This window comes from Ranitomeya variabilis, chromosome 4 (assembly GCF_051348905.1).
Source record: "Ranitomeya variabilis isolate aRanVar5 chromosome 4, aRanVar5.hap1, whole genome shotgun sequence".
NCBI lineage: Eukaryota > Metazoa > Chordata > Amphibia > Anura > Dendrobatidae > Ranitomeya > Ranitomeya variabilis.
In genome coordinates this window covers 484,323,143-484,350,569 of record NC_135235.1, presented here as the reverse complement: position 1 = coordinate 484,350,569, position 27,427 = coordinate 484,323,143, and the positions used below count along the sequence as shown (strand labels likewise).

The 27,427-nt window shown below is 43.8% G+C and overlaps 1 protein-coding gene and 1 long non-coding RNA gene across 8 annotated transcripts in view; one reads left to right on the top strand and one right to left on the bottom strand.

Moving 5' to 3' along the window:
- Positions 1-9,014: 9,014 nt before the first annotated feature.
- LOC143765345 (CMP-N-acetylneuraminate-beta-galactosamide-alpha-2,3-sialyltransferase 2-like) overlaps positions 9,015-27,427 on the bottom strand; it is a 110,408-nt gene continuing 91,995 nt past the window's right edge. For all 7 annotated transcript variants that reach the window (XM_077251911.1, XM_077251910.1, XM_077251908.1 and 4 more), the window contains 4 exons: positions 17,094-17,273; positions 11,892-11,937; positions 10,624-10,743; positions 9,015-9,260 (listed from right to left, as the gene is read on the bottom strand). In XM_077251911.1, the coding sequence (XP_077108026.1) occupies positions 9,093-9,260; positions 10,624-10,743; positions 11,892-11,937; positions 17,094-17,273 (514 nt within the window). In that variant the 3' untranslated portion in view covers positions 9,015-9,092. The remainder of the gene's footprint in view (positions 9,261-10,623; positions 10,744-11,891; positions 11,938-17,093; positions 17,274-27,427) is intronic.
- Positions 19,238-27,427, top strand: part of LOC143765346 (uncharacterized) — a 60,514-nt gene continuing 52,324 nt past the window's right edge. Inside the window, exon 1 of the long non-coding RNA XR_013213371.1 lies at positions 19,238-19,363. This is a non-coding gene — a long non-coding RNA (uncharacterized LOC143765346). The remainder of the gene's footprint in view (positions 19,364-27,427) is intronic.

The following is a 27,427-nucleotide window of genomic DNA, read 5'->3' as shown; positions in this document are numbered from 1 at the left end:
AGCTTGGTTGGGCCCTGCTAACGGTGTCTGCCGCTCCTTGCTTTTCTCCTCCACTGAATAAAGATGAGCTTCAATCTTCAGGCTTTCAGCCTATATTTAGAATATGAAAATGCATTTGGCCTACTAGTTTGGTTGGGCCCTACTAACGGTGTCTGCCGCTCCTTGGTGATCCCATCCTCCACTGAACAAAGCTGAGCTTCAATCTTCAGGCTTTCGGCCTATATTTTAAATCTGAAAATGCATTTGGCCTACTAGTTTGGTTGGGCCTACTAACGGTGTCTGCCGCTCCTTGCTTTTCTCCTCCACTGAACAAAGCAGTGCCGCCTGTTGTGAATTTGGTTTCTGGGCTCCCCCGGTGGTTACTGGTGGTACTGAACTTGTGTGCTTCATCTCCTCTGTTCACCTGTTTCCATCAGGATGTGGGAGTTTCTATTTAGCCTTGCTCCTCAGTCATTTCTATGCCGGCCAACAATGTTACCAGAAGCCTTTCTGTTGCATGTTCCTGCTCCTAGACTACTATCAGCTAAGTTGGACTTGTAGTCCTAAGATTGTTTTGCATTTTTGTTCCAGTTCTCTGTTTTTGAATATTTCTGAGGCTGGAAGCTCTTGTGAGCTGAAATTGCCACTCTGGTGTCATGAGTTGATATTAGAGTCTTAAAGTAATTTCAGGATGGTGTTTTGAAAGGGTTTTCAGCTGACTGTGAAGTTCCCTTTTCTGTCTTCCTACTATCTAGTAAGCGGACCTCAATTTGCTAAACCTATCTTCATACTTCGTATGTCATTTTCCTCTAAAATCACCGACCATATATGTGGGGGCTACTGTCTGCCTTTTGGGGAAAATTTCTCTAGAGGTAAGCCAGGTCTGTATTTTCCTCTGCTAGGGTCAGTCAGTCCTCCGGCTGGCGCTGGGCGTCTAGGGATAAAACGTAGGCACGCTACCCGGCCACTGTTAGTTGTGCGGTAGGTTTAGCTCACAGTCAGCTTGAGTTCCCATCTTCCAAGAGCTAGTCCTTTTGTATGCTATACTACGGTCTCTTGCCATTGAGAACCATGACAGTTTGGCCAGTTTCTGAGTTTGCTCATTAGTTGATTCACTTGCATCTCTGCTTTCTGCAGCCTTCGTCTCTCTCTCCTTCTAATCCTTGAATGGTTCTGATTTCACCTGATTAAAATGGATCCTCAGAGTTTAGCTACTGGTTTGGATAATCTCGCTATGAAGGTTCAAAGTTTACAGGATTTTGTAATTCATGCTCCTATATCTGAACCTAGAATTCCTTTACCTGAATTTTTCTCCGGGGATAGATCTCGCTTCCAGAATTTCAAACATAATTGTAAATTATTTTTGTCTCTGAGATCTCGCTCCGCTGGAGATCCTGCACAGCAGGTCAGGATTGTAATTTCCTTGGTCCGGGGCGACCCTCAGGATTGGGCATTTGCTTTGGCACCAGGGGATCCTGCGTTGCTCAATGTGGATGCGTTTTTCCTGGCTTTGGGGTTGCTTTATGAGGAACCTCATTTAGAGATTCAGGCTGAAAAAGCCTTGATGGCCCTGTCTCAAGGGCAAGATGAGGTTGAAATATACTGCCAAAAATTTCGTAAGTGGTCTGTGCTTACTCAGTGGAATGAGTGCGCCCTGGCGGCGAATTTCAGAGAGGGTCTCTCTGATGCCATTAAAGATGTTATGGTGGGGTTCCCTGTGCCTACAGGTCTGAATGAGTCCATGACAATGGCTATTCAGATTGATCGGCGTTTGCGGGAGCGCAAACCTGTGCACCATTTGGCGGTGTCTACTGAGAAGGCGCCAGAGATTATGCAATGTGATAGAATTCTGTCCAGAAGCGAACGACAGAATTTTAGGCGAAAAAATGGGTTATGCTTCTATTGTGGTGATTCAACTCATGTTATATCAGCATGCTCTAAACGTACTAAGAAGGTTGATAAGTCTGTTTCAATTGGCACTTTACAGTCTAAGTTTATTCTATCTGTGACCCTGATTTGCTCTTTATCGTCTATTACCGCGGACGCCTATGTGGACTCTGGCGCCGCTTTGAGTCTTATGGATTGGTCCTTTGCCAAACGCTGTGGGTTTAATTTAGAGCCTCTGGAAGTTCCTATACCTCTGAAGGGTATTGACTCCACGCCATTGGCTAGTAATAAACCACAATACTGGACACAAGTAACTATGCGTATTAATCCGGATCACCAGGAGATTATTCGCTTCCTTGTGTTGTATAATCTACATGATGTGTTGGTGCTTGGATTGCCATGGCTGCAATCTCATAACCCAGTCCTCGACTGGAAAGCAATGTCTGTGTTAAGCTGGGGATGTCAGGGGACTCATGGGGACGTACCTTTGGTTTCCATTTCGTCATCTATTCCCTCTGAGATTCCGGAATTTTTATCTGATTATCGTCACGTTTTTGAGGAGCCTAAACTTGGTTCACTACTGTTACTACGCATACTTACCGCTCCCGACTTGCTGCTTCCGCTGCCGACCCCGTTCTCAGCGCTCGCTCCTCTCCCAGGCTCCGGCGCTCTGTTCCTTTCACCGCTGCGTCTCCTTTCCCCGCTGCCGCACTTCCTGCTTCCGGTCAGCGGCATGCCCGTCCTCGGCGCACGCCTTCACTGCACCGTCAGATGTCCGCTTCTGCGCAGGCGCGCAGGATTCGACGCTAGATCTTCCTCCCGGTTCCTGGTTCCAGCGCCGGATGTTCTGATCCACTTGGTCCCCCAGCAACCAATCCCTGTGGACCTCACGGTATATCAGGTCGCCTCCCCTGCTAGGAGGTGCCTGAGTGTCTTTAGTTTTTTGCTATTGTCTCTGGCCTCCTTTGTCTCTTGTGCTTTGCTCTGAACCCCCGTACTGGTTCAGCTCTAGTTCCCCGTACTCAGTCTCTTCTCGGTTTACCCTCTCCTCCTGCTTCCCTCAGTTCCTGTCAGCCTCTGTTTTCCCTCTGCTCCGTCCCTACCCGTTCCTCCAGGATTCCACCCTTCTCGCTCCTAAAGTATTCCTGCCTAATCCTCTCCTTTGTTTATTTCTCTATCAAGAGCCGTCTCTCCTGGTGCCTGCTACCGTGGTTTGGTTATCTCCGGGCCTGCTCCCTAACGATCCCTGTATAGGGGTTGGTTACACCTGGCTTGCTCGTCCGGAGGGTCGCCTTCCACGGACCAGAGGGTCCACTCTTGTTTCTGCCTCAGAATCATAACAACTACCTCCGCACAGAGATTGCGATTGTACTATAGATCTGATTCCGGGCAGTAAGTTTCCAAAGGGTCGTTTATTTAATCTATCTGTGCCTGAACATGCTGCTATGCGGGAATATATTAAGGAGTCCTTGGAAAAGGGACATATTCGTCCTTCGTCATCTCCCTTAGGAGCCGGTTTTTTCTTTGTATCTAAAAAAGATGGCTCTTTGAGGCCGTGTATTGATTATCGGCTTTTGAATAAAATCACGGTTAAATATCAGTATCCTTTGCCACTGCTTACTGATTTGTTTGCTCGAATAAAGGGGGCCAAGTGGTTCTCTAAGATTGATCTTCGTGGGGCGTATAATTTAGTGCAAATTAAGCAGGGGGATGAGTGGAAAACCGCATTTAATACGCCTGAGGGCCATTTTGAGTATTTAGTAATGCCTTTTGGTCTTTCAAATGCCCCTTCAGTCTTTCAGTCTTTTATGCATGACATTTTCCGTGAATATTTGGATAAATTTATGATTGTGTATCTGGATGATATTTTGATTTTTTCGGATGACTGGGACTCTCATGTCCAACAGGTCAGGAGGGTTTTTCAGGTTTTGCGCTCTAATTCCTTGTGTGTAAAGGGTTCTAAGTGTGTTTTTGGGGTTCAAAAGATTTCGTTTTTGGGGTACATTTTTTCCCCCTCTTCCATTGAGATGGACCCTGTCAAGGTTCAGGCTATTTGTGATTGGACGCAACCCTCTTCTCTTAAGAGCCTTCAGAAGTTTTTGGGCTTTGCTAATTTTTATCGTCGATTTATAACTGGTTTTTCTGATGTTGCTAAGCCGTTGACTGATTTGACTAAGAAGGGTGCTGATGTTGCTGATTGGTCCCCTGCTGCTGTGGAGGCCTTTCGGGAGCTTAAGCGCCGCTTTTCTTCCGCCCCTGTATTGCGTCAGCCTGATGTTACTCTTCCTTTTCAGGTTGAGGTCGACGCTTCAGAAATCGGAGCTGGGGCGGTTTTGTCGCAGAAAAGTTCCGACTGCTCCGTGATGAGACCTTGCGCGTTCTTTTCTCGTAAATTTTCGCCCGCTGAGCGAAATTATGATATTGGTAATCGGGAGCTCTTGGCTATGAAGTGGGCTTTTGAGGAGTGGCGTCATTGGCTTGAGGGGGCTAGACATCAGGTGGTGGTATTGACCGACCACAAGAATTTGATTTATCTTGAGTCTGCCAGGCGCCTGAATCCTAGACAGGCATGCTGGTCGTTATTTTTCTCTCGGTTTAATTTTGTGGTTTCTTACCTACCGGGTTCTAAAAATGTGAAGGCGGATGCCCTTTCTAGGAGTTTTGAGCCTGATTCCCCTGGTAATTCTGAACCTACAGGTATCCTTAAGGATGGAGTGATATTATCTGCTGTTTCCCCAGACTTGCGACGGGTCTTGCAGGAGTTTCAGGCGGATAGACCTGATCGTTGCCCGCCTGGTAGACTGTTTGTTCCGGATGATTGGACCAGTAGAGTCATCTCGGAGGTCCATTCTTCTGCGTTAGCTGGTCATCCTGGAATCTTTGGTACCAGGGATTTGGTGGCTAGGTCCTTCTGGTGGCCTTCCCTGTCGCGAGATGTGCGAGGTTTTGTGCAGTCTTGTGATGTTTGTGCTCGGGCCAAGCCTTGTTGTTCTCGGGCTAGTGGATTGTTGTTATCTTTGCCTATTCCGAAGAGGCCTTGGACTCACATCTCCATGGATTTTATTTCTGATCTCCCTGTTTCTCAGAAGATGTCTGTCATCTGGGTGGTGTGTGACCGTTTCTCTAAGATGGTCCATTTGGTCCCCTTGCCTAAATTGCCTTCCTCATCCGAGCTGGTTCCTCTGTTTTTTCAAAATGTGGTTCGCTTGCATGGTATTCCGGAGAATATCGTTTCTGACAGGGGAGCCCAATTCGTGTCTAGATTTTGGCGAGCGTTCTGTGCTAGGATGGGCATTGATTTGTCTTTTTCGTCTGCTTTCCATCCTCAGACTAATGGCCAGACCGAGCGAACTAATCAGACCTTGGAGACTTATTTGAGGTGTTTTGTGTCTGCGGATCAGGATGATTGGGTTGCCTTTTTGCCCTTGGCGGAGTTTGCCCTCAATAACCGGGCTAGTTCTGCCACCTTGGTTTCTCCTTTCTTCTGTAATTCGGGGTTTCATCCTCGTTTCTCTTCCGGTCAGGTGGAGTCTTCGGATTGTCCTGGAGTGGATGCTGTGGTGGAGAGGTTGCATCAGATTTGGGGGCATGTGGTGGACAATTTGAAGTTGTCCCAGGAGAAGACTCAGCAGTTTGCCAACCGCCGTCGTCGTGCTGGTCCTCGTCTTTGTGTTGGGGACTTGGTGTGGTTGTCTTCTCGTTTTGTCCCTATGAAGGTTTCTTCTCCTAAGTTTAAGCCTCGGTTCATCGGCCCGTACAAGATATTGGAGATTCTTAACCCTGTGTCCTTTCGTTTGGACCTCCCTGCATCTTTTTCTATTCATAATGTCTTCCATCGGTCATTGTTGCGCAGGTATGAGGTACCGGTTGTGCCTTCCGTTGAGCCTCCTGCTCCGGTGTTGGTTGAGGGTGAGTTGGAGTACGTTGTCGAGAAGATCTTGGACTCCCGTGTTTCCAGACGGAGACTTCAGTATTTGGTCAAGTGGAAGGGCTACGGTCAGGAGGATAATTCTTGGGTGACAGCCTCTGATGTTCATGCCTCCGATTTGGTCCGTGCCTTTCATAGGGCTCATCCTGATCGCCCTGGTGGTTCTGGTGAGGGTTCGGTGCCCCCTCCTTGAGGGGGGGGGGTACTGTTGTGAATTTGGTTTCTGGGCTCCCCCGGTGGTTACTGGTGGTACTGAACTTGTGTGCTTCATCTCCTCTGTTCACCTGTTTCCATCAGGATGTGGGAGTTTCTATTTAGCCTTGCTCCTCAGTCATTTCTATGCCGGCCAACAATGTTACCAGAAGCCTTTCTGTTGCATGTTCCTGCTCCTAGACTACTATCAGCTAAGTTGGACTTGTAGTCCTAAGATTGTTTTGCATTTTTGTTCCAGTTCTCTGTTTTTGAATATTTCTGAGGCTGGAAGCTCTTGTGAGCTGAAATTGCCACTCTGGTGTCATGAGTTGATATTAGAGTCTTAAAGTAATTTCAGGATGGTGTTTTGAAAGGGTTTTCAGCTGACTGTGAAGTTCCCTTTTCTGTCTTCCTACTATCTAGTAAGCGGACCTCAATTTGCTAAACCTATCTTCATACTTCGTATGTCATTTTCCTCTAAAATCACCGACAATATATGTGGGGGCTACTGTCTGCCTTTTGGGGAAAATTTCTCTAGAGGTAAGCCAGGTCTGTATTTTCCTCTGCTAGGGTCAGTCAGTCCTCCGGCTGGCGCTGGGCGTCTAGGGATAAAACGTAGGCACGCTACCCGGCCACTGTTAGTTGTGCGGTAGATTTAGCTCACAGTCAGCTCGAGTTCCCATCTTCCAAGAGCTAGTCCTTTTGTATGCTATACTACGGTCTCTTGCCATTGAGAACCATGACAGCCGCCTGTTTACTTCTGTTACCAATTTTGAACTTCATTTGGCCCACTTTATTATTTGGGCCTACTGTGGCTGCCACTCATTACAGTTGTCCTCCACTGAACAAACCAATGCCGCCTGGTTAGTCCTGTTACCAATTTTGAACTGCATTTAGCCTAGTTACTTATTTGGGCCTACTCACTGTGTCAGCCTCTCATTACATTTGTCCTCCACTGAACAAAGCAATGCCGCCTGGTTAGTCCTGTTACCAATTTTGAACTGCATTTAGCCTAGTTACTTATTTGGGCCTACTCACTGTGTCAGCCTCTCATTTCAGCTGTCCTCCACTGAACAAAGCAATGCCGCCTGGTTAGTCCTGTTACCAATTTTGAACTGCATTTAGCCCACTTTATTATTTGGGCCTATATCTTTGTTTCCTCCTCATCCTGCCCATTGCCCAGCCAGTGCTAGTTGAGGCTGCTGGTACATTGACCCAGACCACTACATTCCCCTTGCACTCTACACAGCCAGAATCTGACCCTGCTGAAAGTCAGGTTCCCCTTCCCGCATACTATACCACCTTACACGGGGACAAAGAGGAAGGTGCAGATGAAAGTGCAGGTTCCTTCATCAGGTGGGGGGGCATACTCGTTGGCGACGTCACTGGCACAGGGCCCCTCATAGTACGCAAAAGTGTCTCTGCCGGTGGGAGGCGCCCCCACCGTCAAACACACCGCCGTACTTTGAGCGGCCCTGTGCCAGTGCCAATGCGAACGAGTGTGCCCCCCCTGCTTGATCAGGATCACAGCACTTGCAAAGTTGAAATACTTACCTCTCCCTGCTCCACTGCCGTGATGTAGTCCGCGTTTCCTGGGCCCACAAAAAACTTGAGCCAGCCCTACAAAAACTAAATCTCCGAGCACTAAAAAATACTCGGAGGACCCCCGAGCATGCTCCAAAAATCTCAAGTAACGAGTATATTCCCTCATCACTAAGGCTATGTGCACACGTTGCAGATTATTTGCGGTTTTTTAGCGTTTGTGCGCTATAAAAACGCTATAAAACTGCAAATAATCTGCATACATTAAGCATCCCATCATTTATAATGGAATCTGCAATTTTTGTGCACATGATGTGCGTTTTTCCGCACTAAAAACGCATTGCGGAAAAATAATGAAAATGTTAATTAATTTTGCGGTTTTTTCGCAGATTTCCCACTGTCTAATGCATTGGGAAATGTCCGGAATAAAACTAAAAAAACTGCGCAAAAAAACGCGCAAAAAAAATGCATGCGGGTTTCTTGTGGAAATCTGCCAGAAATGTCCGGATTTTCAACAGGAATTTTCTGCATTAATTCCTGAACGTGTGCACATAGCCTTATTATAAGTGGTAAGGCAGTGTCTGAGTTCAGTCTAAGGTGCGCACTAAGACCTGGAGGAAGTCCAGCATGGGTGGACCAATCAGAGCGTTTGCATGAGGTGGCGCTAACTGCAGCATTGCCAGTCCAGCCTGTAAGACACTTTTGAGGCATGCTCCAGCCCATGTAGTACACTACACTGACTGAGATGGTGCCATTGGCCACTTAGCTAGCCAGTGTCCAGAGTCTCAGGAAGGGGAGTGAGCATTTTGCCTCTTTCCCAACGATACCTCAGATCGCCACCTTCTGCCTTGGGTCTCTTGGTGGGCTCCTTCTTGTGATGGGGCCCAGGGGATGGCCCCCTTTGTCCCACTGGGAGCTAGACTACTGTGCTGAGCCCATTGATTGACTAAAATGGTGACATGCAGTGTAGTTATGATGTGACCGCTGTAGCCTGAAAGAAGCAGTAGAGACACAACACTGAAACGTGGAGTGGAGGGAGAATATTTCTGCACTTGTTACTTCACCATCCACAAGCCTATGACTGAAAAAAAGTCGAAAGGGAAAACCCCTTAAAACTGAAACATGGCATTAAAGTATTATTCTGATTTTTTTTTTTTTTTATTTACTCAGTTTAAAAAATAAAAGCAAAGAACCTCAGTTAGATGTGTCCCTTCTCACCACTTCTTAGATTGCACAGTATTGGAATATACAGCGCCATGCTTCACTGACAATGGATCGGTAACATCCAGTAGGCAGCATATTCTTAGATTTCCAGGAGGAATAGCAGAGAAAAGACATACTACAGACTACCACTAAAATGTTCCACACTGGTCATTTTAGCTTTAGCCATACTCCAGAATTTCTATGCAGTATACTTTCACTAAGGTGCTGTACCTTTCAGACTTAAAATGACTGAAACTTAACAAAAATACACCACGTCACAAGATCCAGAAAAAGACGATTTTGTTTTATATTATCAAAGTAGAAAATATAATAATTTTTCATGAGCACAGAGAAAAGTGAATTATTTGTAGAATTTCAGCCTTCCTTCCGTGGCCAACGCCTCTATTAGTTTTGATTCAAAGTCTGCATTGTGGACACCAGTCCATTTGAAAGCGCCTGCAAATTTGTTGTTTTCCCAGTAGTGGTGCCAGTTTCCTTTTTGGTCTGCACCGAAACCAAATACTGATATCTAAAAAAAACAAACACAAACCAATTACTGGCAGAATCACGCTCAATATCACTATTATTTGCAAAGCTGGTTAAATACATTATGACTGCTTGGGTTATTTCTGAGTAAGAGTATGTGCACGCAACAACTTTATCCGGTGGGTACGTTCCGTAACCTGCTCGTAAAACTGCAAAATAAACATTTAGGCCACATTCACACGTTCAGTATTTGGTCAGTATTTTACATCAGTATTTGTAAACCAAAATCAGGAGTGGGTGAAAAAAATGGTGAAATGGAAAAATGTCTAACATTCATGTATATCAATCTGATCAGCACATCCTGATCTATATCATCCTGCATGCAGATAAAATACCATTTTCAACATAACGGGTGTTCCGGCTCCACTCCTATATCTGGAGGTGAACAGGCCCAGTGACATCATGTCTACTGATACGTGCTGATCAGGTGAGGATATGAATTGTAGAGGTGCAGGTTACCTGCCAATCATAAGCGTGTTGTGGTATGCATCAGTAGATTTAACGTCACCATCTCCACTCTCCACCTCTTGTTGCTTAAAGGGAGAGTTTCCTTTCAGACAATGTTTCGCCCCAGCTGAAGTTTGTTAAAAAAAATTATGGAGCCAAGTAGTAATTTTAGTTGCACTGAAGGGGGTGTTCTATGTAAGTGGACAAAACAGCTGAGCACAATGATTGGCTGCTGTGTTGTCGACTTGCCAGTGGTCCCAGGGAAGGAGAGTGCAGCACATTTTGCTATGTTTTAAGAAACTGCAGCTGTAGCAGACCATTTTCTGAAAGGGAACAACTCTTTTGGGTGATCAGAGCCAGAATACCCCCTTCAAAAAATGTAAAAAGCAACACCCATCCCAACAATTCGCCAAATCCAAGTCTGAAATTGCCTAGTTCTGCACCATTGTCTATGTCCTATTGCAGTGATTACATCATTCGATCCCAACAACGGTACATGACCGCTGCAACTGATACAGGTCATCCCTATAGCCAGTGACTGGCTGTGCAGTCATTTCCTGTGTTATGAGGAACTAGGAAGTGTTCGGAAAGGAGCACCAGAGAACCATGACGAGTGTATTACTTTTGATTTTATGCCATTCTGAGCCTCTTTAAAATAATATTGTGGAAATGGATAACCCTTCTCAGTTCTGAGACTCAAGCTGCCAGCTGTTCCAATGGTTAGTATTTGCAGGTCCCATTTTTGCATTACTGAATTATAGTCTATAGAATAAAGGTACTTTGGCCAATTTGTGTATGCCCACTAGCCACGACACAGCGACCATTCTTTGATGGGACCCCAGCTATCAGGCATACTACTCCCATGCAAAAATCAAGGAGTTATAACTAGATATACTCACCTCGTCACATATATGTAAAGCAAAAAAGAGCGCCAACATTCCAGTAGACGGATACCTTCCATGATGTTTCGTCCAGTTGTCATGGATGTATTTAAAAAAGGTCGGATTAAATATTAATACCTGAAGTGATCAGCAAAAAAACCACACATTACTATACACTGAAAGCATAAATGGGATCAAGTTATAAATACATATACCCATAATTTCTTATAAATAAAGGAAAAATAATACTGGCAAAGCAAACCTGGCGGCCACTCTTAGGGTTATATAAACAAGTATTTGCAGAACATTTTTCTGCTGCAAATGCTAGAGTGTGTTAAAGGGAACCTGTCACCCCCAAAATCGAAGGTGAGCTAAGCCCACCAGCATCAGGGGCTTATCTACAGCATTCTGTAATGCTGTAGATAAGCCCCCGATGTATCCTAAAAGATGAGATAAAGAGGTTAGATTATACTCACCCAGGGGAGGTCCGATCCGATGGGTGTCGCGGTCCGGTCTGGGGCCTTCCATCTTTTTACGATGACGTCCTCTTCTTGTCTTCATGCTGCAGCTCCGGCGCAGGCATACTTTGTCTGCCCTGTTGAGAGCAGAGCAAAGTACTGCATTGCGCAGGCGCTGGGCCTCTCTGACCTTTCCCGGCACCTGCGCACTGCAGTACTTTGCTCTGCCCTCAACAGGGCAGACAAAGTACGCCTGCGCCGGAGCCGCAGCGTGAAGACAAGAAGAGGACGTCATCCTATGAAGATGGGAGGCCCCGGACTGGACTGCGACGCCCATTGGACTGGACTGCAGCGGGACCACCCCTGGGTGAGTATAATCTAACCTTTTTTTCTTACCTTTCAGGTTACATCAGGGGCTTATCTACAGCATTACAGAATGCTGTAGATAAGCCCCTGATACCGGTGGGCTTAGCTCACCTTCGATTTTGGGGGTGACAGGTTCCCTTTAACAGAACAAACACTATTTTTTTGCTGCATTGTGTTGTGCTGGGTTTTTTTTGTTCTTTTTTATACTTTTTACTTGCATTTTTTTCCCATACATTCGAATTGGTGAAAAATACTGCAGAGACAAAGAATTGACATGCTGCAGATTTGAAAAAATGCTTTAAAGGTACAAATCTGCAAGGAAAAAGAAAAGCAGCATGTGCAGGAGATTTCAGAAATTTCATTCACTTTGCTGGTACTGTAAAATACGGCACAAAAAGCAACTTGTAAATAGTCCTTATACTTTGGTTTTATTCCCAGAATTTTTTTTCAAGTTGAGCTCACCTTATCTTTATCAGCTTGAATGAACTGCTTCACTCTTGTGTATGTACTAAAAGGAGCAAATAAACAAAGTATCAATCACAAAATGAAAATTATCATTTAAACGGCTGGTAAAATCCCTAATGTAAACACGTTCATATGCAGAAATAAGACAAACATTTAGACTGTAATATACCAAAGTTTATTAGAACTATATGATGTCAAAATTACCAATGCTGACAAAGGTCTAACTTACTAGTAACAGAAAAAATAATAAATGAAAAAATGTAATGTAAAAAATATCTAACCGTTTTAGCCCAGAGAGACCATGGTAAAAAAATAATAATAATTGATTATGTTTTGCCATAAATAGGGACTAAGCACATAAAGGTATTAGAGAATTTACTATTACTATTCATTTATTTACTTACTGCAGGGAATTTGCTCATTCTTTTCACATTGCGTTTAGGCACCCGTTCAGTGGCCCCATCAGGGTTTCCATCGGAACGCCTCGCAAAACGGGATTCAGTGTCCCACAATAGCTAAATTCAAATTTCTAAGGCTGGTTTCACACTTGCGTTTGGCTGGTCTGCGTATGGCTGCGTACATCCTCCGTTAAGGTCCGCCTATATCCTGCGTACTTATCGTTAATAGTGATGAGCGAATATACTCGGTACTTGAGATTTCCCGAGCACGCTCGGGTGACCTCCGAGTATTTTTTAGTGCTCAGAAATTTTGTTTTCATTGTCACAGCTGAATGATTTACAACTATAAGCCAGCATAAGTACATGTGGGGGTTGCCTGGTTGCTAGGGAATCCCCACATGTAATCAAGCTGGCTAACAGATGTAAATCATTCAGCTGCGGTGCTGAAAACTAAATCTCCGAGCACTAAAAAATACTCGGAGGACACCAGAGCGTGGTCGTGAAATCTCGAGTAACGAGTATATTCACTCATCACTAATCGATAACATTGGGTACGCCGGGACATGCGTTGTATGCTAATGCGTCCGCATGCGGCATTTTTACGTGCCCGCCGACCGCACGGGAACGCAACTTTTTGGCTACTTTGTGTTGTTGCCCACGGGGTGAGTATAATATAAACTTATTTTTCTTCACTTGCAGGTCGGACCGGGGGCTTATCTACAGTACATTATTATAGAATGCTCTTGATAAGTCCTGAAAGGTGGTTGCCACATCTTATAGCGGCAAAATCTGCTGACAGGTTCCCTTTAAACCGTTACTGACATATGATGTACATATGTATTATGTATATACAGTGGGGCAAAAAAGTATTTAGTCAGTCAGCAATAGTGCAAATTCCACCACTTAAAAAGATGAGAGGCGTCTGTAATTTACATCATAGGTAGACCTCAACTATGGGAGACAAACTGAGACAAAAAAATCCAGAAAATCACATTGTCTGTTTTTTTATCATTTTATTTGCATATTATGGTGGAAAATAAGTATTTGGTCAGAAACAAACAATCAAGATTTCTGGCTCTCACAGACCTGTAACTTCTTCTTTAAGTGTCTCCTCTTTTCTCCACTCATTACCTGTAGTAATGGCACCTGTTTAAACTTGTTATCAGTATAAAAAGACACCTGTGCACACCCTCAAACAGTCTGACTCCAAACTCCACTATGGTGAAGACCAAAGAGGTGTCAAAGGACACCAGAAACAAAATTGTAGCCCTGCACCAGGCTGGGAAGACTGAATCTGCAATAGCCAACCAGCTTGGAGTGAAGAAATCAACAGTGGGAGCAATAATTAGAAAATGGAAGACATTCAAGACCACTGATAATCTCCCTCGATCTGGGGCTCCACGCAAAATCCCACCCCGTGGGGTCAGAATGATCACAAGAACGGTGAGCAAAAATCCCAGAACCAACCACGCGGGGGGACCTAGTGAATGAACTGCAGAGAGCTGGGACCAATGTAACAAGGCCTACCATAAGTAACACACTACGCCACCATGGACTCAGATCCTGCAGTGCCAGACGTGTCCCACTGCTTAAGCCAGTACATGTCCGGGCCCGTCTGAAGTTTGCTAGAGAGCATTTGGATGATCCAGAGGAGTTTTGGGAGAATGTCCTATGGTCTGATGAAACCAAACTGGAACTGTTTGGTAGAAACACAACTTGTCGTGTTTGGAGGAAAAAGAATACTGAGTTGCATCCATCAAACACCATACCTACTGTAAAGCATGGTGGTGGAAACATCATGCTTTGGGGCTGTTTCTCTGCAAAGGGGCCAGGACAACTGATCCGGGTACATGAAAGAATGAATGGGGCCATGTATTGTGAGATTTTGAGTGCAAACCTCCTTCCATCAGCAAGGGCATTGAAGATGAAACGTGGCTGGGTCTTTCAACATGACAATGATCCAAAGCACACCGCCAGGGCAACGAAGGAGTGGCTTCGTAAGAAGCATTTCAAGGTCCTGGAGTGGCCTAGCCAGTCTCCAGATCTCAACCCTATAGAAAACCTTTGGAGGGAGTTGAAAGTCCGTGTTGCCAAGCGAAAAGCCAAAAACATCACTGCTCTAGAGGAGATCTGCATGGAGGAATGGGCCAACATACCAACAACAGTGTGTGGCAACCTTGTGAAGACTTACAGAAAACGTTTGACCTCTGTCATTGCCAACAAAGGATATATTACAAAGTATTGAGATGAAATTTTGTTTCTGACCAAATACTTATTTTCCACCATAATATGCAAATAAAATGATAAAAAAACAGACAATGTGATTTTCTGGATTTTTTTGTCTCAGTTTGTCTACCATAGTTGAGGTAAACCTATGATGTAAATTACAGACGCCTCTCATCTTTGTAAGTGGTGGAACTTGCACTATTGCTGACTGACTAAATACTTTTTTGCCCCACTGTATGTTCATCATATACAAGCACCCTCTCTTTAATGGGTGCTTGCATTATTACCTGTGAATGATGGCTGTGTTATTCAGCCATCATCTGCATCTAACAGCTATAAACAAAGTGGAGTGCACAGCCTGGGGGATGCTCTATTTTATCTGCTCATTGGCGCTTCTGCTACGCAATCACGAGGTGCCGATGGGCCATTAGTGATAAGCGCAAATGCTTGTTAATAGAGTTTGCTGAGGGTGCGTACAGAGTATCACAGGTGCGAAACAGATATTTGCATCCCCGTGCCCAGTGTCGGTCTGGGGTAGCAAGGGCCCAACAGTACAATTAATTTGGGGGGCCCACTGTTCAGCTTCAAACAAATATTATATTATCCTCTTTCACAAATTTACGTCTGCTTCTATATAATGATAATAAACTAGATAGTTTGGTGAATGAATGAGGAGATGATGCTTTTGCCTGTACATAGTGAATTAATGCATTAGCTAACTACTGCTTATGTTTGAGGTAAATAGCTTACGCTTGCACAGGGGCCGACCGGTAGATTCTCCTGTTCTCCTCTGGGCCAGTCCAAGCCTGTCCGCGCTCGCATGTTTCATGGCTGATAGACAGTCACCAAACATGCGGGGATTTCTTGTATAGGTCAGGCAATCCCCCACGTTTTGTGGCTATCTGACAGCCACAAAACATGCGGCCACGGGGACTCTAACATGTCACTCGAGCACCCGCGATGCTCAGTAAATACCCAAGCACCCTAGGAAAACTCGAGTAACGAGCACTTGCGCTCCATCACTAGTTGCCATGACAGTCAATGGTCTGCTGAAAACCCCCATGCCCATCATGACAGTACTTCTATGAAAGTCAGCCTGTGTGTTAAGAGACCATGATTTTACTATAAAACAATACTTTAGTATTATGTATAGCACAAGCAATCAGCCAATTTCCGGTTTAGGTCAGTTAGGAGACTACCAAAAACAGTAAAAAAAAAAAAAAGTTTTTAAAAATATGAAAGACAAAAGAAAATGTAAAAAAAAAGGTCGAATCACCCATTTTTCCCTCATTAAAATAGGGAACACACATATTGTATCTCCACGTCTATAAAAGTCCATTTCTCTGATGAGAAAAAAAATCAAAACGTCAAAATTGGCTTTTTTTTGGTTGCCGCAACACAGAAAAAAAAAGAGCCGATCCAAACATGTATCTAGCCCTAAATGCTTTCAATAAAAAAAAGTCACTGCAGGACACAAAAAAACAAGCGTTCACACAGCTACTTTGACCGAAAATGTAAAACATTATGGGATCTCGAAAAATGGTGACAGAAGCAACTTTTTTAAATGAATTTCTGAATTTTTTTGGGACACTTAACCCCTTTACGACCTAAGACTTATAGGTGCGTCATTGGTCACCTCCCCCTGTTTGATGCGGACTTCGGCAATGAGCCCGCAACTTTTCACCAGCTCACATGTGCCCCTAACAGCCACAGGTGAAATCGCTATCCTCCCATGGCTGTTATGTTAAATGCCACTGTTAAATGTTGCCAACAGAGATTAACATGATCACTCCGGAATCTAGGATATGGGATCCAGTTTTGAGCTCCACATTTTAAAAAGGATATTCGGAAGTTAGAGTCAGATTAAAGGCGGGCAACTAGATTATTATAAGGGATGGAAGGCCTCTCATATGATGAGAGGTTGGAAAAGTTGGGCTTGTTTAGCTTAGAAAAAAACGACATCTCAGAGGAGATCTCATTGATAAATATATGTGTGGCCAGTACAAATGACTGGCACATGACTTATTCCTTCCAAAGACCATACTAAGTATCAGGGGTGACTCATTATGGGTGGAAGAAAGGCGATTCCGACAGCTAGACAGGAAAAGGTTCTTTACAGTTAGAGCAGTCAGACTGTGGAGTGCCCGACCACAAGAGGTAGTAATGGCCGACACTATAACAGCTTTTAAAAAAGGGTTGGATGATTTTCTCAGTACAAATAACATTGGAGGTTAATTTAGTGACAAAATGTGTAATTAGGGGAGAAATGTTGAACTTGATGGACCTAGGTCTTTTTCAACCCATGTAACTATGTAAAAATAAACTCTCAAGAGAAAATGGATTAAATAATAACACCACATACAAATAAAAAGCAATATATTTTATTGCAAGGTGTGTATAACATACCACACTTAAACCTGGTTTTACAATGGCTATATTCCTGAGTACGTGGTATATGGCTGGCAATCCTGTTTTCTAATAGCACTAGGTGTAATCAGTCAGATAAATGCTCACTGAGCACATACCATAATGTACTATAATGTACACTATCTGCCTAGTCCGCAAGGTTACTTACAACTTTATCTCTCCAGTTGAAAGTGCACTTGTAATCCACCTCAGGTCTTGGAGTTTAAAAGGGATCAAAACCAAGTGCACTCCGTGTGAGAGGTTTACCGCACTTTCTGGATACATAAAATGGTGGGTTGTTCTGGAGCCAACGTCCGCCTCAAAGCCAGAGGTTCGAGCCCCATTCATTCTGTTAAGAGAGTGAACATGAGTTCTGTAATTTGAAACGGCAGTAAAAATAAATACAATACAATAAAACACAATTGAAATAGACAGTAATATGCTTTTACATGAAAGGTCAACTTTTACAACAGGTAGGTGGTTAACTTTATTTTTGTGAAATTATTATATTTTCTCAGTGGTGCTAATGAACTTTGTTGTTCAATGTAAGGGATAAATAGCATTTTAACTTTATTGTTACTCAATAACCAAATGTGTATTGTATTTTCTGCAATTTACTACATTTGTGCATTTTTTGTTTCCAAAGAACAACCTTAGCACTGCCATTTTCAGAGAGCCATGTTTTCATCGGCGTAGCTTCACTAGTGCCTTGCTTTTGTGGAATGAGTTATATTTTTCAATGACACTCAATTGGGCAACATATTAGGGTCCTTTCACACTGCGTTCTTTCCCACGTTCGGTGGTCCAGTCGGGACTTACACCGAAACCACCGCAAAACAGGATTCGGGCGTATGCGCCGATGGGGCCATTGACTCCAATGGTACAGACCGAGTCGCCGTGTGCTCTGCTGTGCATCTTTTTCAGCTGCATACGGCTATTGGAGGCCAACACCAACAAAGAACACAGTGTGAAATGGCCCCAAGTCATTGATAAGTTGTTTTTATTTTTTAGCCGTATTCTGCCATCTTTATCGTTCTATGGGACTTGGCCATGCAGTCTACCTGCTCACATAAAACACTACAACATGCTTCATTACAGGACACTATGGTTTGTCAGTCACCTACTGACAGGCAAATCATTAGACCATACCTGATCGGCAAAAATACAAATGGCTGCCATGACAGACCATCGGCACCCTTGATTTCTTGCTATTGATTATAGTAGATGCCAGCAGTGAGGACTATGACGTAGTAGTATGTAAATGCTAACAGACTCTCCCCAATGACAGAATAGTATGCCATGGATTGGGAAAGGGTTAAAATTAAAGACAAGGCCAAGTTCTAGGTCACACTTTTTGCATTTTTCCTAATTCCTGAAATCTTGAAGTTTTTACACTTGATACTTATAGGCCAACAGTTTCCATCTTGTAGACATCACTTTACAACTACTGTACGAGGGTCTATGGTCGTCATCTCATCATCATAAAATGGCAGTACTACAAAGAAAGGTGACCTGAAGCTGGCAGGAAATACCAGGATGGGTTACATAGACAAAATGTGAAGTGGAAACCTCAAACTTCTGCCATCCTACACCTTAATACTGTGACATGTAATAGACTAGAGTTTGCGTGAATCAATAAACTAAGGCAATATATATTTTTAAAGCAAATATTTCAATATAAACTGCATACATTATTAAATAGATCTCTTAAACCTGATGAGTCTGGTGTACTTATTTTGAAAATCCATGTAATAATGACTGTATAAACCCTTGTGAATTTTTTTCCTGCATAACATTGATAAGAACATATTGGGAGTAGAGCTCTAGCTAGAAACGCTCATTTTTATCAGTGTAAGCACACAGGCCCCAACAGGTCTAAAGATCTATTCAATAATGTATGAAGTTTGTATTGTGAAATCTGGTGGCAGATTAGCTAAAATGTCTGCTCATTTTCTAGAGGAATCCAAAAACACAACATGCTGCACTCCTCTAGAGAGCGAGAGTTTTGTACTGACAGATCAGCTTTTTTAATGGTAATAAATACATTATAACATCTTATTCTTACATAACAAATAACTTCTTGTTTTCAGATAACTAGATTATGTAAAACTGCTTTTAAGCCTTCGATTTATGCAGTGTAAATGGATTCTAAAATTTTGAGCAAATACAGTGACTCAGTTAGAATTTCTCCTTGGATGAAAGGGTTAAAGTTCTATTACAAAGTCTTATAAAATGATGCGTAATGCATGATTCACAGCCAGGAAAGTGATTCATAGATAAGACACATTTGAATGTTTTATATAGTGCATTTACTGCACTGTGGTCACAGCATAAAATGTGGAGTACCGCACATTCACCAATTCCAGATTTCAGTTTGTAGCGATGGTGAGATCACTGAAACCTTGCAACCCAACCTGTACACAGCAGTTTGTTCTGCAGGTGAGTACGTTATGATTAAAGCGCTAAAAAGTTAGATTTACAGTTTTACTACTGTCGAACAATATGCAAACAACCAAAAAGAAAACAAAAAACCTTTGTGGTGGAGATGCAAATCAAACATTTATATGGTTAAACAATTAAGACTTTATTTAGACTATGGTTAAAACAATATACACAGAGTAAAGACAAATAGAATGAAGAGTTGGTGGGGGAGCTATTGTGGGAAAAAAAAACCTGCAGATTTACATTAGGATTTCCATATAATACATATATTGCAAAAATGCACCAGTATATGTCTTAATGTGTACATAAAAAAGTGCTTAATACACAGAAAAAGTGCATTAATACATATCAGTACATGCACACCAACTTATATTCCAGTTCATCTCTTCAGGTGTTTTCGTTTCAGTGTTTTTGCATTTTGTGCAAATAAACGAGTGTCCTGCCTTTTCTCTGAGCTGCACATTACATTTGTGCACATCCCTGCGCCAGGGTGTCCATTAACCGGGCTCAGTCCTTCTCGGCCCTTATCCACATGTACATCACTTGACAAATGGTAAGAGGTTAGGATTGCCCTGAGTAGGGTCACCGTGAAGTGGTGGGATACCTTTTAATTTTTTTTTTTTTTTTTAACATAAATTATGTAAACTAAGCACTATTGCTGTTTATTTATTTACTGCAGGGTATTTGCTTTTTATGTTTTTTTCTCTTGGGTTAGACCTCAATACATGTATAGGGAAGATCATGGCTATGTATGTATAACTCTGTACTTGTAGGTGGCTACAAATAGGGAGGCTCTATCAATGACATTATACATATGTACCTTTAAGTAGATTATCCAAATGTAATTTTGTGAGGCTTAACAAACAATCAAACCCATAACGTTTTACCATTGCTTCATCAGGGCTGACGAAGCATTTGGCCCTGACAAAGCATTGGTGAAACACGCCTAGGGTGCTTGGAGGCTGAGCCTGCTTTGTAATTTTGGTATTAATAACCTGCGATATTTACACATTTTTACTAGTGAATTTTCTTGTGGGAAATACCTACCTTTATGGTGTTATAACACATTCATGTATCTATAACTACTGTATCTACTTGTTTTGCTTTTACAAACCTACACTGGCATATTTATTCATTTGATTTGTTCAGCTTCACAAATTTATTTTAGGATAATCTACTTTAAAGGGACATACCTATAATTACATTGATAGGACCTCCCTATTTGTAACTACCTACAAGTATACAGTTATACATGCAGATCTATGATCTTCTCTATGCATGTATTGAGATATGTATTAATGCACTCTTTCTATGTATTTATTAAAATATTAACTTCATGTACACATTAAGACATGTACTGTAGATGAGTACATGCCTCTCCCCTCTGTTTCACACCTGAATGCTTTTGTAAGCAAATATATTGGGAGCTTGAAATCTACATAGACTTGTCTGTCCAGTGCATCATCCAAGTGCACCATCAAAGTGTACTGCAATGAATTAGACCAGAAGGTAACAAAGTACGGTAGACACAGACATAATAAACAATGTTTCTGTTTGTTTCCACTCTCAACCCCCATAGTCCTTCACTTCCTACTAACCCCCAATCCCTAAACCTAGTAATGCATCTCTTCCTCCATCCCCCCATTCATCTCACCTCCTCAGAACTGTTCCTCAACATACAATCCTGTGTCTCCAAACATAGACAGCCACCTCATGCTCTCTTCTGCTCCCATTTACATACATTTTCTCTGCTCCGCCTCACTACCGGTGATATTTCTCAAAGTCTGAGTCCTCCTCATCACATCCCCACACTCACTTCTACCTCCCATCCACGATCTTTCACAAACTTCCGCAATCTCTCTAACCTTATACCAATTCACCTAGCCTCTGCTTCCCCAATCCCTCTAACAGGAGCTCTATGGAATGCTCTCTATCGGCTACAAACTTTCATACATCCATGATCTTTTTATTGCTAACAAACTCTCCTTTCTCGGTATCACCGAAACCTGACTCACCCCCTCCGACACAGCCTCTCCAGCTGCACTTATGGTGGATTCCATCTTTCTCACACCCACTGCCTCAGAAACAAGCAGGGTGGAGGAGTTGGTTTTCTCTTGTCAGATAAATACTCCTTCACCCAATTCCACTGTCACCATCCGTTACTCTCCCTCCCTTTGAGGTGAACCCTGGGTGCATCCACTTTCCCCCAACTGGCTGTCATTTACCACCCCCCAGGGTCAACCACCACCTTTTTTGACCACTTCCCCACCTTACTACTTAATTTCCTTTCCACTGACAACCCCACTATCATCATGGGTGACTTCAATATCCCCATTTTCACTTCCCACTCTTTCTAGTTTCCATCTCTCACTTCCTCCGTCGGCTTTGCTCAATGGTCTTCCGCAGCCACTCACAAAGATGGCCACACACTGAAACCTCATATTCACCCGCCTCTGTACCTTATCTGACCTCTCTAACTCACCTTTCCCTCTGTCTGACCACAACCTACTCACATTCTCTTCCCTCTTCTCTCCAGGTGCACAATCCCCACTCCACAAACTTGCACACTCTCACAGAAATCTCAAACACCTTGATTTACACTAACTTTCTGAATCCCTTCTCCTTCTTGCAGAGGGAGTTCCTTATGCAAATGCTGCTGCCCCTTTATATAACACCACAACAGCTGCAGCTCACAAATCGGTCGCCATCTTCACATAAAGCTTGCACTATCAACAGGCAACCCTGGCACAGCCTGACTAAAGACCTGAGGTGGGCTACCAAGATTGCTGAGTGGAGATGGAAAAGACCCCACTCCAATGAGCACTTCATCACATTCAAACAGTCCCTCAGTACTTTCAAGTGCACACTAACTGAGGCAAAACAAACCTACTTCTCATTTCTTTTTAATTCTCTCCTCCATTCCCCTGCACCTCCTTCCTCTCCTCTTATCTCACCTGAAGACTTTCCCTCATTCATCAAGTGAAGATTGATATCATCAAAAGAAAACTTTGGGCTACAGACTCCACAGCACCTCCTCATAACTACACAGCCCTCCACCTCCAAAACCAGCTTCTCCACCATTATGGAAGATCAACTTTCCTTTCTACTCTCTAGATCACATCTCACCACCTGTGCACTTGATCCAATACCGTCCACCTAATCCCAAACCTCACCACAGTTTTCATCCCAACCTGAACCCATCTCTTCAAGATATCACTAACAAATGGTGTTTTCCCCTTTTGCTTCAAACATGCCTCGATCACACTCACTCAAAAATCCCTCCCTTGGCCCATCCTATGTGTCTTGCTTTCACCCCATATCACTTCTCCCCTATGCCTCAAAACTACTGGAACAACACATCCATCTTGAACTGTCTTTCCACCTCTCCTCCAGCTTCCTCTTTGACCTCTTACAATATGGCTTCTGACCGCATCATTCCACTGAAACTACCCAGACTAAAGTCACCAATGACCTACTAACCGCCAAATCCAAGTGACACTACACTGTTCTCCTCCTGGACCTGTCTTCTGCCTTTGACACAGTGGAACATTCCCTCTTACTACAGATTCTCTCATCTCTTGGCATCACAGACCTGGCCCTATACTGAATATCTTCATACCTAACAGACCGGACATTCAGTGTCTCCCACTCACACACCAACTCCTCAACTCGCCCCTATTTGTCAGTGTCCCCAAGGTTCAGTTTTAGGACCCCTGCGCTTCTCCATCTACACCTTTTGCTTGGGATATCTCAGAGTCCTATGGCTTTCAGTATTCTCTTTATGCTGGTGACACACAGATCAACCTCTCTGGACCCGATATCACCTTCTTATTAACGAGAATCCCACAATGTCTGTCAGCTATTTCAACTTTCTTCTCTGCTACATTTTAAAAATTAACATGGATAAAACAGAATTCATCATCTTTCTCCATCTTACTCAAACCCCCATCACCAAACAGTCCGATCCATCAAAGTCAATAGACGCTCACTCTCCCCAGTCCTGCAAGCTTGCTTTCATAGGGTAATTCTTGATTCTGATCTCTCCTTCAAACCACATATCCATGCCCTTTCCACTTCTTGCCGACTCCAACACAAAAATATTTCCTGGGTCAGCACATTCTTTAAATCCAAAACCTGAAAAAACAAAACACTAGTGCATGTCCTCATCATCTCCAGTCTCGACTACTGCAACCTCTTGCTCTGTGGCCTCCCTTCTAACGCTCTCAAACCCCCCAACCTATCCTTAACTCTGCTGCCTGACTAATCGACCTGTCTCCTCTCCTCTCTGTCAATCCCTTCACTGACTCCCCATTGCCCAGAGACTCCAGTTCAAAACCCTAACTGACATCTAGTGTCCTGGTACTTACCTGCACGCAGCCTCCGATCCTCACAAGACCTACCGTATTTTCCGGCGTACAAGATGACTTTTTAACCCCTGAAAATCTTCTTAAAAGTCGGGGGTCGTCTTGTACGCCGGGAATCGCCTTGTACGCCGGGTGTATATGGTGGGTGGGGGGGGAGAGTGGTCCTGATGACGACGAGGGGGCGTCTCACAGGAAAGTGAGTATCCCCCATTACCTTATCATAGCGCTGCAGCGTGGGGTCTCTGTGCTGGGAGCGGCGGCTGCTGTGCTGTGGTGCGGCGGCTCCTCTTCTGCAGTGTGGGGCCTCTGGTGCTGTGGGGCGGTGGCGGCGGCGTATCTTCATGCAGTCGGGGCTCCTCCGGCATCTCAAAGCCTGGAAGCCCCGCCGGCAACTCCATCGGTGTAATGCGGTGGCCTCCGGGAAAATGGCCGCTGCTTAGATTCAGATCTCGTGTCCCGAGATTTCGGGACGAGATCTGAATCTGAGCATGCGCAGCCCCCAGCGGCCATTTTCCCGGAGGCCACCGCATCGCACCTATTGAGCTGCCTCCGGGAAAATGGCCGCTGCTCAGATTCAGATCTCGTCTCCCGAGATCTCGGGACGAGATCTGAATCTGAGCAGCGGCCATTTTCCCGGAGGCCACCGCATTGTACCGATGGAGTTGCCGGCGGGGCCTCCAGGCTTTAATGAGATGCCGGAGGAGCCCCGACTGCATAAAGATACGCCGCCGCCGCCACCCCACAGCACAGAGGCCCCACACTGCAGAAGAGGAGCCGCCGCACCACAGCACAGCAGCCGCCGCTCCCAGCACAGAGACCCCACGCTGCAGCGCTATGATAAGGTAATGGGGGATACTCACTTTCCTGTGAGACGCCCCCTCGTCGTCATCAGGATCACCTCCCCCCCCCAAAAGGCACATATTCACCGGCCCTATAAGACGACATACGGTGTATAAGAAGACCCCCGACTTTTAAGAAGATTTTATTTTTTAACTGGTAAAGTTGGGGGGTCGTCTTATACGCCCAGTCGTCTTATACGCCGGAAAATACGGTACTTCTTTACTCCCCTCTTATCTCGTTTTCCCACAATCGCATACAAGATTTTTCCTATGCATCCACGCTACTCTGGAACCCTCTACAACAACATATTAGACTCTTGCCTTCAAAATGAACCTGAAGACCTACCTCTTCTGACAAGCCTACAACCTGCAGTAACCCTTGTTGCACCATACTGCTGCACTATCAGCCCTACCCTCACCTACCATATCCTTACCCATCCCTTGTAGACTGAGCCCTCGCAGGCAAGATTCTCTTTCCTCTTGTTCCAGTCGGTGATTTGTTTTGTTCAAGATTATTGTACTTGTTTTTTTTATTATGTATACCCTTTTAACATGTAAAATGGCATGGAATAAATGATGCTATAATAATAATAATAATAATATACTGGTGGATTTTTGCAATATATGTATTATATGGATATTTTCGTTTAAATCTTGTGGGGGGTTTCCCACAATAGCTCACCCACCAACTCTTCAGTCTATTTGTCTGCACTCTGTGTATATTGTTTTAATTATAGTATAAATACAGTCCTGATTGCTCAACCATATATTTGTTTATGATCTGCGTCTCCATCAAAAAGTTTTCTCTTTTTGGTTGTTTGCATATTATCTGTGCCTCATGGGGACACAACTGATATTTTCATTTAGCTGAGTTGCAAAGTATCGGTTACTTTTGTGCAATAAAAACCACTTTACAAAAAAAAAAAAAAAAGTATATTTTTTTATTTTGTATTTTTTGTATGACTGCGGTTCAAAATTCACAATCAGTAACGACATAGATCGTGTCCAAGGCTGGCCTGTAGTATCTGATAGCCAGCTCCGATCTTCTCTGTGATATCACTGAGAAGATCAAAACCAAAAAGGTAGGCAATGCCAGGTTGCTTCATTGTGATTCTGTGAACTATCAGTAGCCATATCACAGACTTACGGTACCGTCACACTCAGCGACGCTGCGGCGATATAGACAACGAGCCGACCTAAACTAGATCGCTGGAGCGTCGCTGTTTAGGTCGCTTTAGAGAGACGTCAAACACAGCAACTCCAGAACGATGCAGGAGCGATCCAGTGACGTAACGGCGACTCACTTCTCGTTCTCGCTGGTTGTTAGCTCCATGTCAAACAGCCGGAGTGTACCGACTAGCTAGAAGGAGACGCTGCGACGCCCCCTATGCTCGTTGCTGGCGTCGTTGCTTTTGATGTCAAACATGACGATACACGCCGACCTGGCGACTAAATAAAGTTCTGGACTTCTAGCTCCGACCAGCGATATCACAGCGGGATCCAGATCGCTGCTGCGTGTCAAACACAACGAGATCGCTATCCAGGACGCCGCAACGTCACGGATTGTTGTCGTTCTCTTTGCAAAGTTGCTGAGTGTGACGGTACCTTTACTGTGCCCAAGTCATGTCTCCAGTGTAGGAGACCGCAGTTCTTATTTAACTGTCACTGTGCAATCTTGTGAGGTGACAGTTTAAAGCAATCATGTACATTTAGGGCAAAATGCGATAATGCACCACGTTCCCTGACGTACATGTATATGTAATGTGCATTTATAAAGGATGATCTGAGACCATTAATGAGCACCAATCAACTATATGCAAGTCAATCGGCGATTGTTCTGTCCCTATACACCATCATGTAATCCGCAGCACATCCCATTTACATAGTGGACCTAATCATGGACAACTGCCATTTTATCACAGATATTACAAAATTCTGTTGCTTGTAGGAGATTTTTACTGAAATCACATCAGCAGAAAATTACTACCCGTTTCCTTATTCTAGTTACTTTCAGTAAATTTTGGAAATTGCTGATGTCGCATTTACTCAGTCATGCACATTTTCTATTAAAAACCCGAACTATTAAAAATTATATGTCTGCAAAAAAAAAATCAGCTCAAATATAGTATGTGGAGTACTCACAGCTTGCACGGATATCTGCCTAGGTCCACAAACTTTTCAATATCAAATTTAGAAAGAATCAGAGATAATCCCAGAAGATTTGGCGCTTATTCCATCATGGTTAAAAAGAGGTGTCAAAAAAATACAGGAGCGCATGAACTGGTCTTCATGTTTCAGCAGGTTATGCTTTATTCATGGTCAACAGAAAGTCTGTCCCTCTCTGTAGCCTACTTATGGTGAGGTATGGTAGATCAGCCAAACCTCACCCACTGTGATGCCAGGGCAGTGGCACAGACATATCTCTGTGTATACCCAATTGTGCGATTTAGGAAGCACGGACACTATAGAGACAATATAACCACATCTTTTGTGGGCATGATTACAGCTGGCTAGACTGCTCAGCACTAAGGGCCCAATTCATCAAGACTGGTGTTGTCCACGATTCATTAAGAGGAGTATGATTCTTCATGAATCAGGACTGTTGGATGAGGGGTGTGCAACAAATCCTACTCCAGTACTTTTTGGGGTAAGTTTTTTGGCGTAGCAAATTCCTCCACTCGTCATGAATTTGAAGAAGCTGGGTGACAAATTTGTGAAAGTACCAAAAGTTGGAAAATTTTAGTATTGTCAAACGTAAGCAATTTTTCAAAGCTTTTTAAGCCAGATCACTGGCTTTGATGAATGTGTTCCCAAAGTGAAAGCCTGTCCAACTAGTCATACTAATTAGAATATACAGC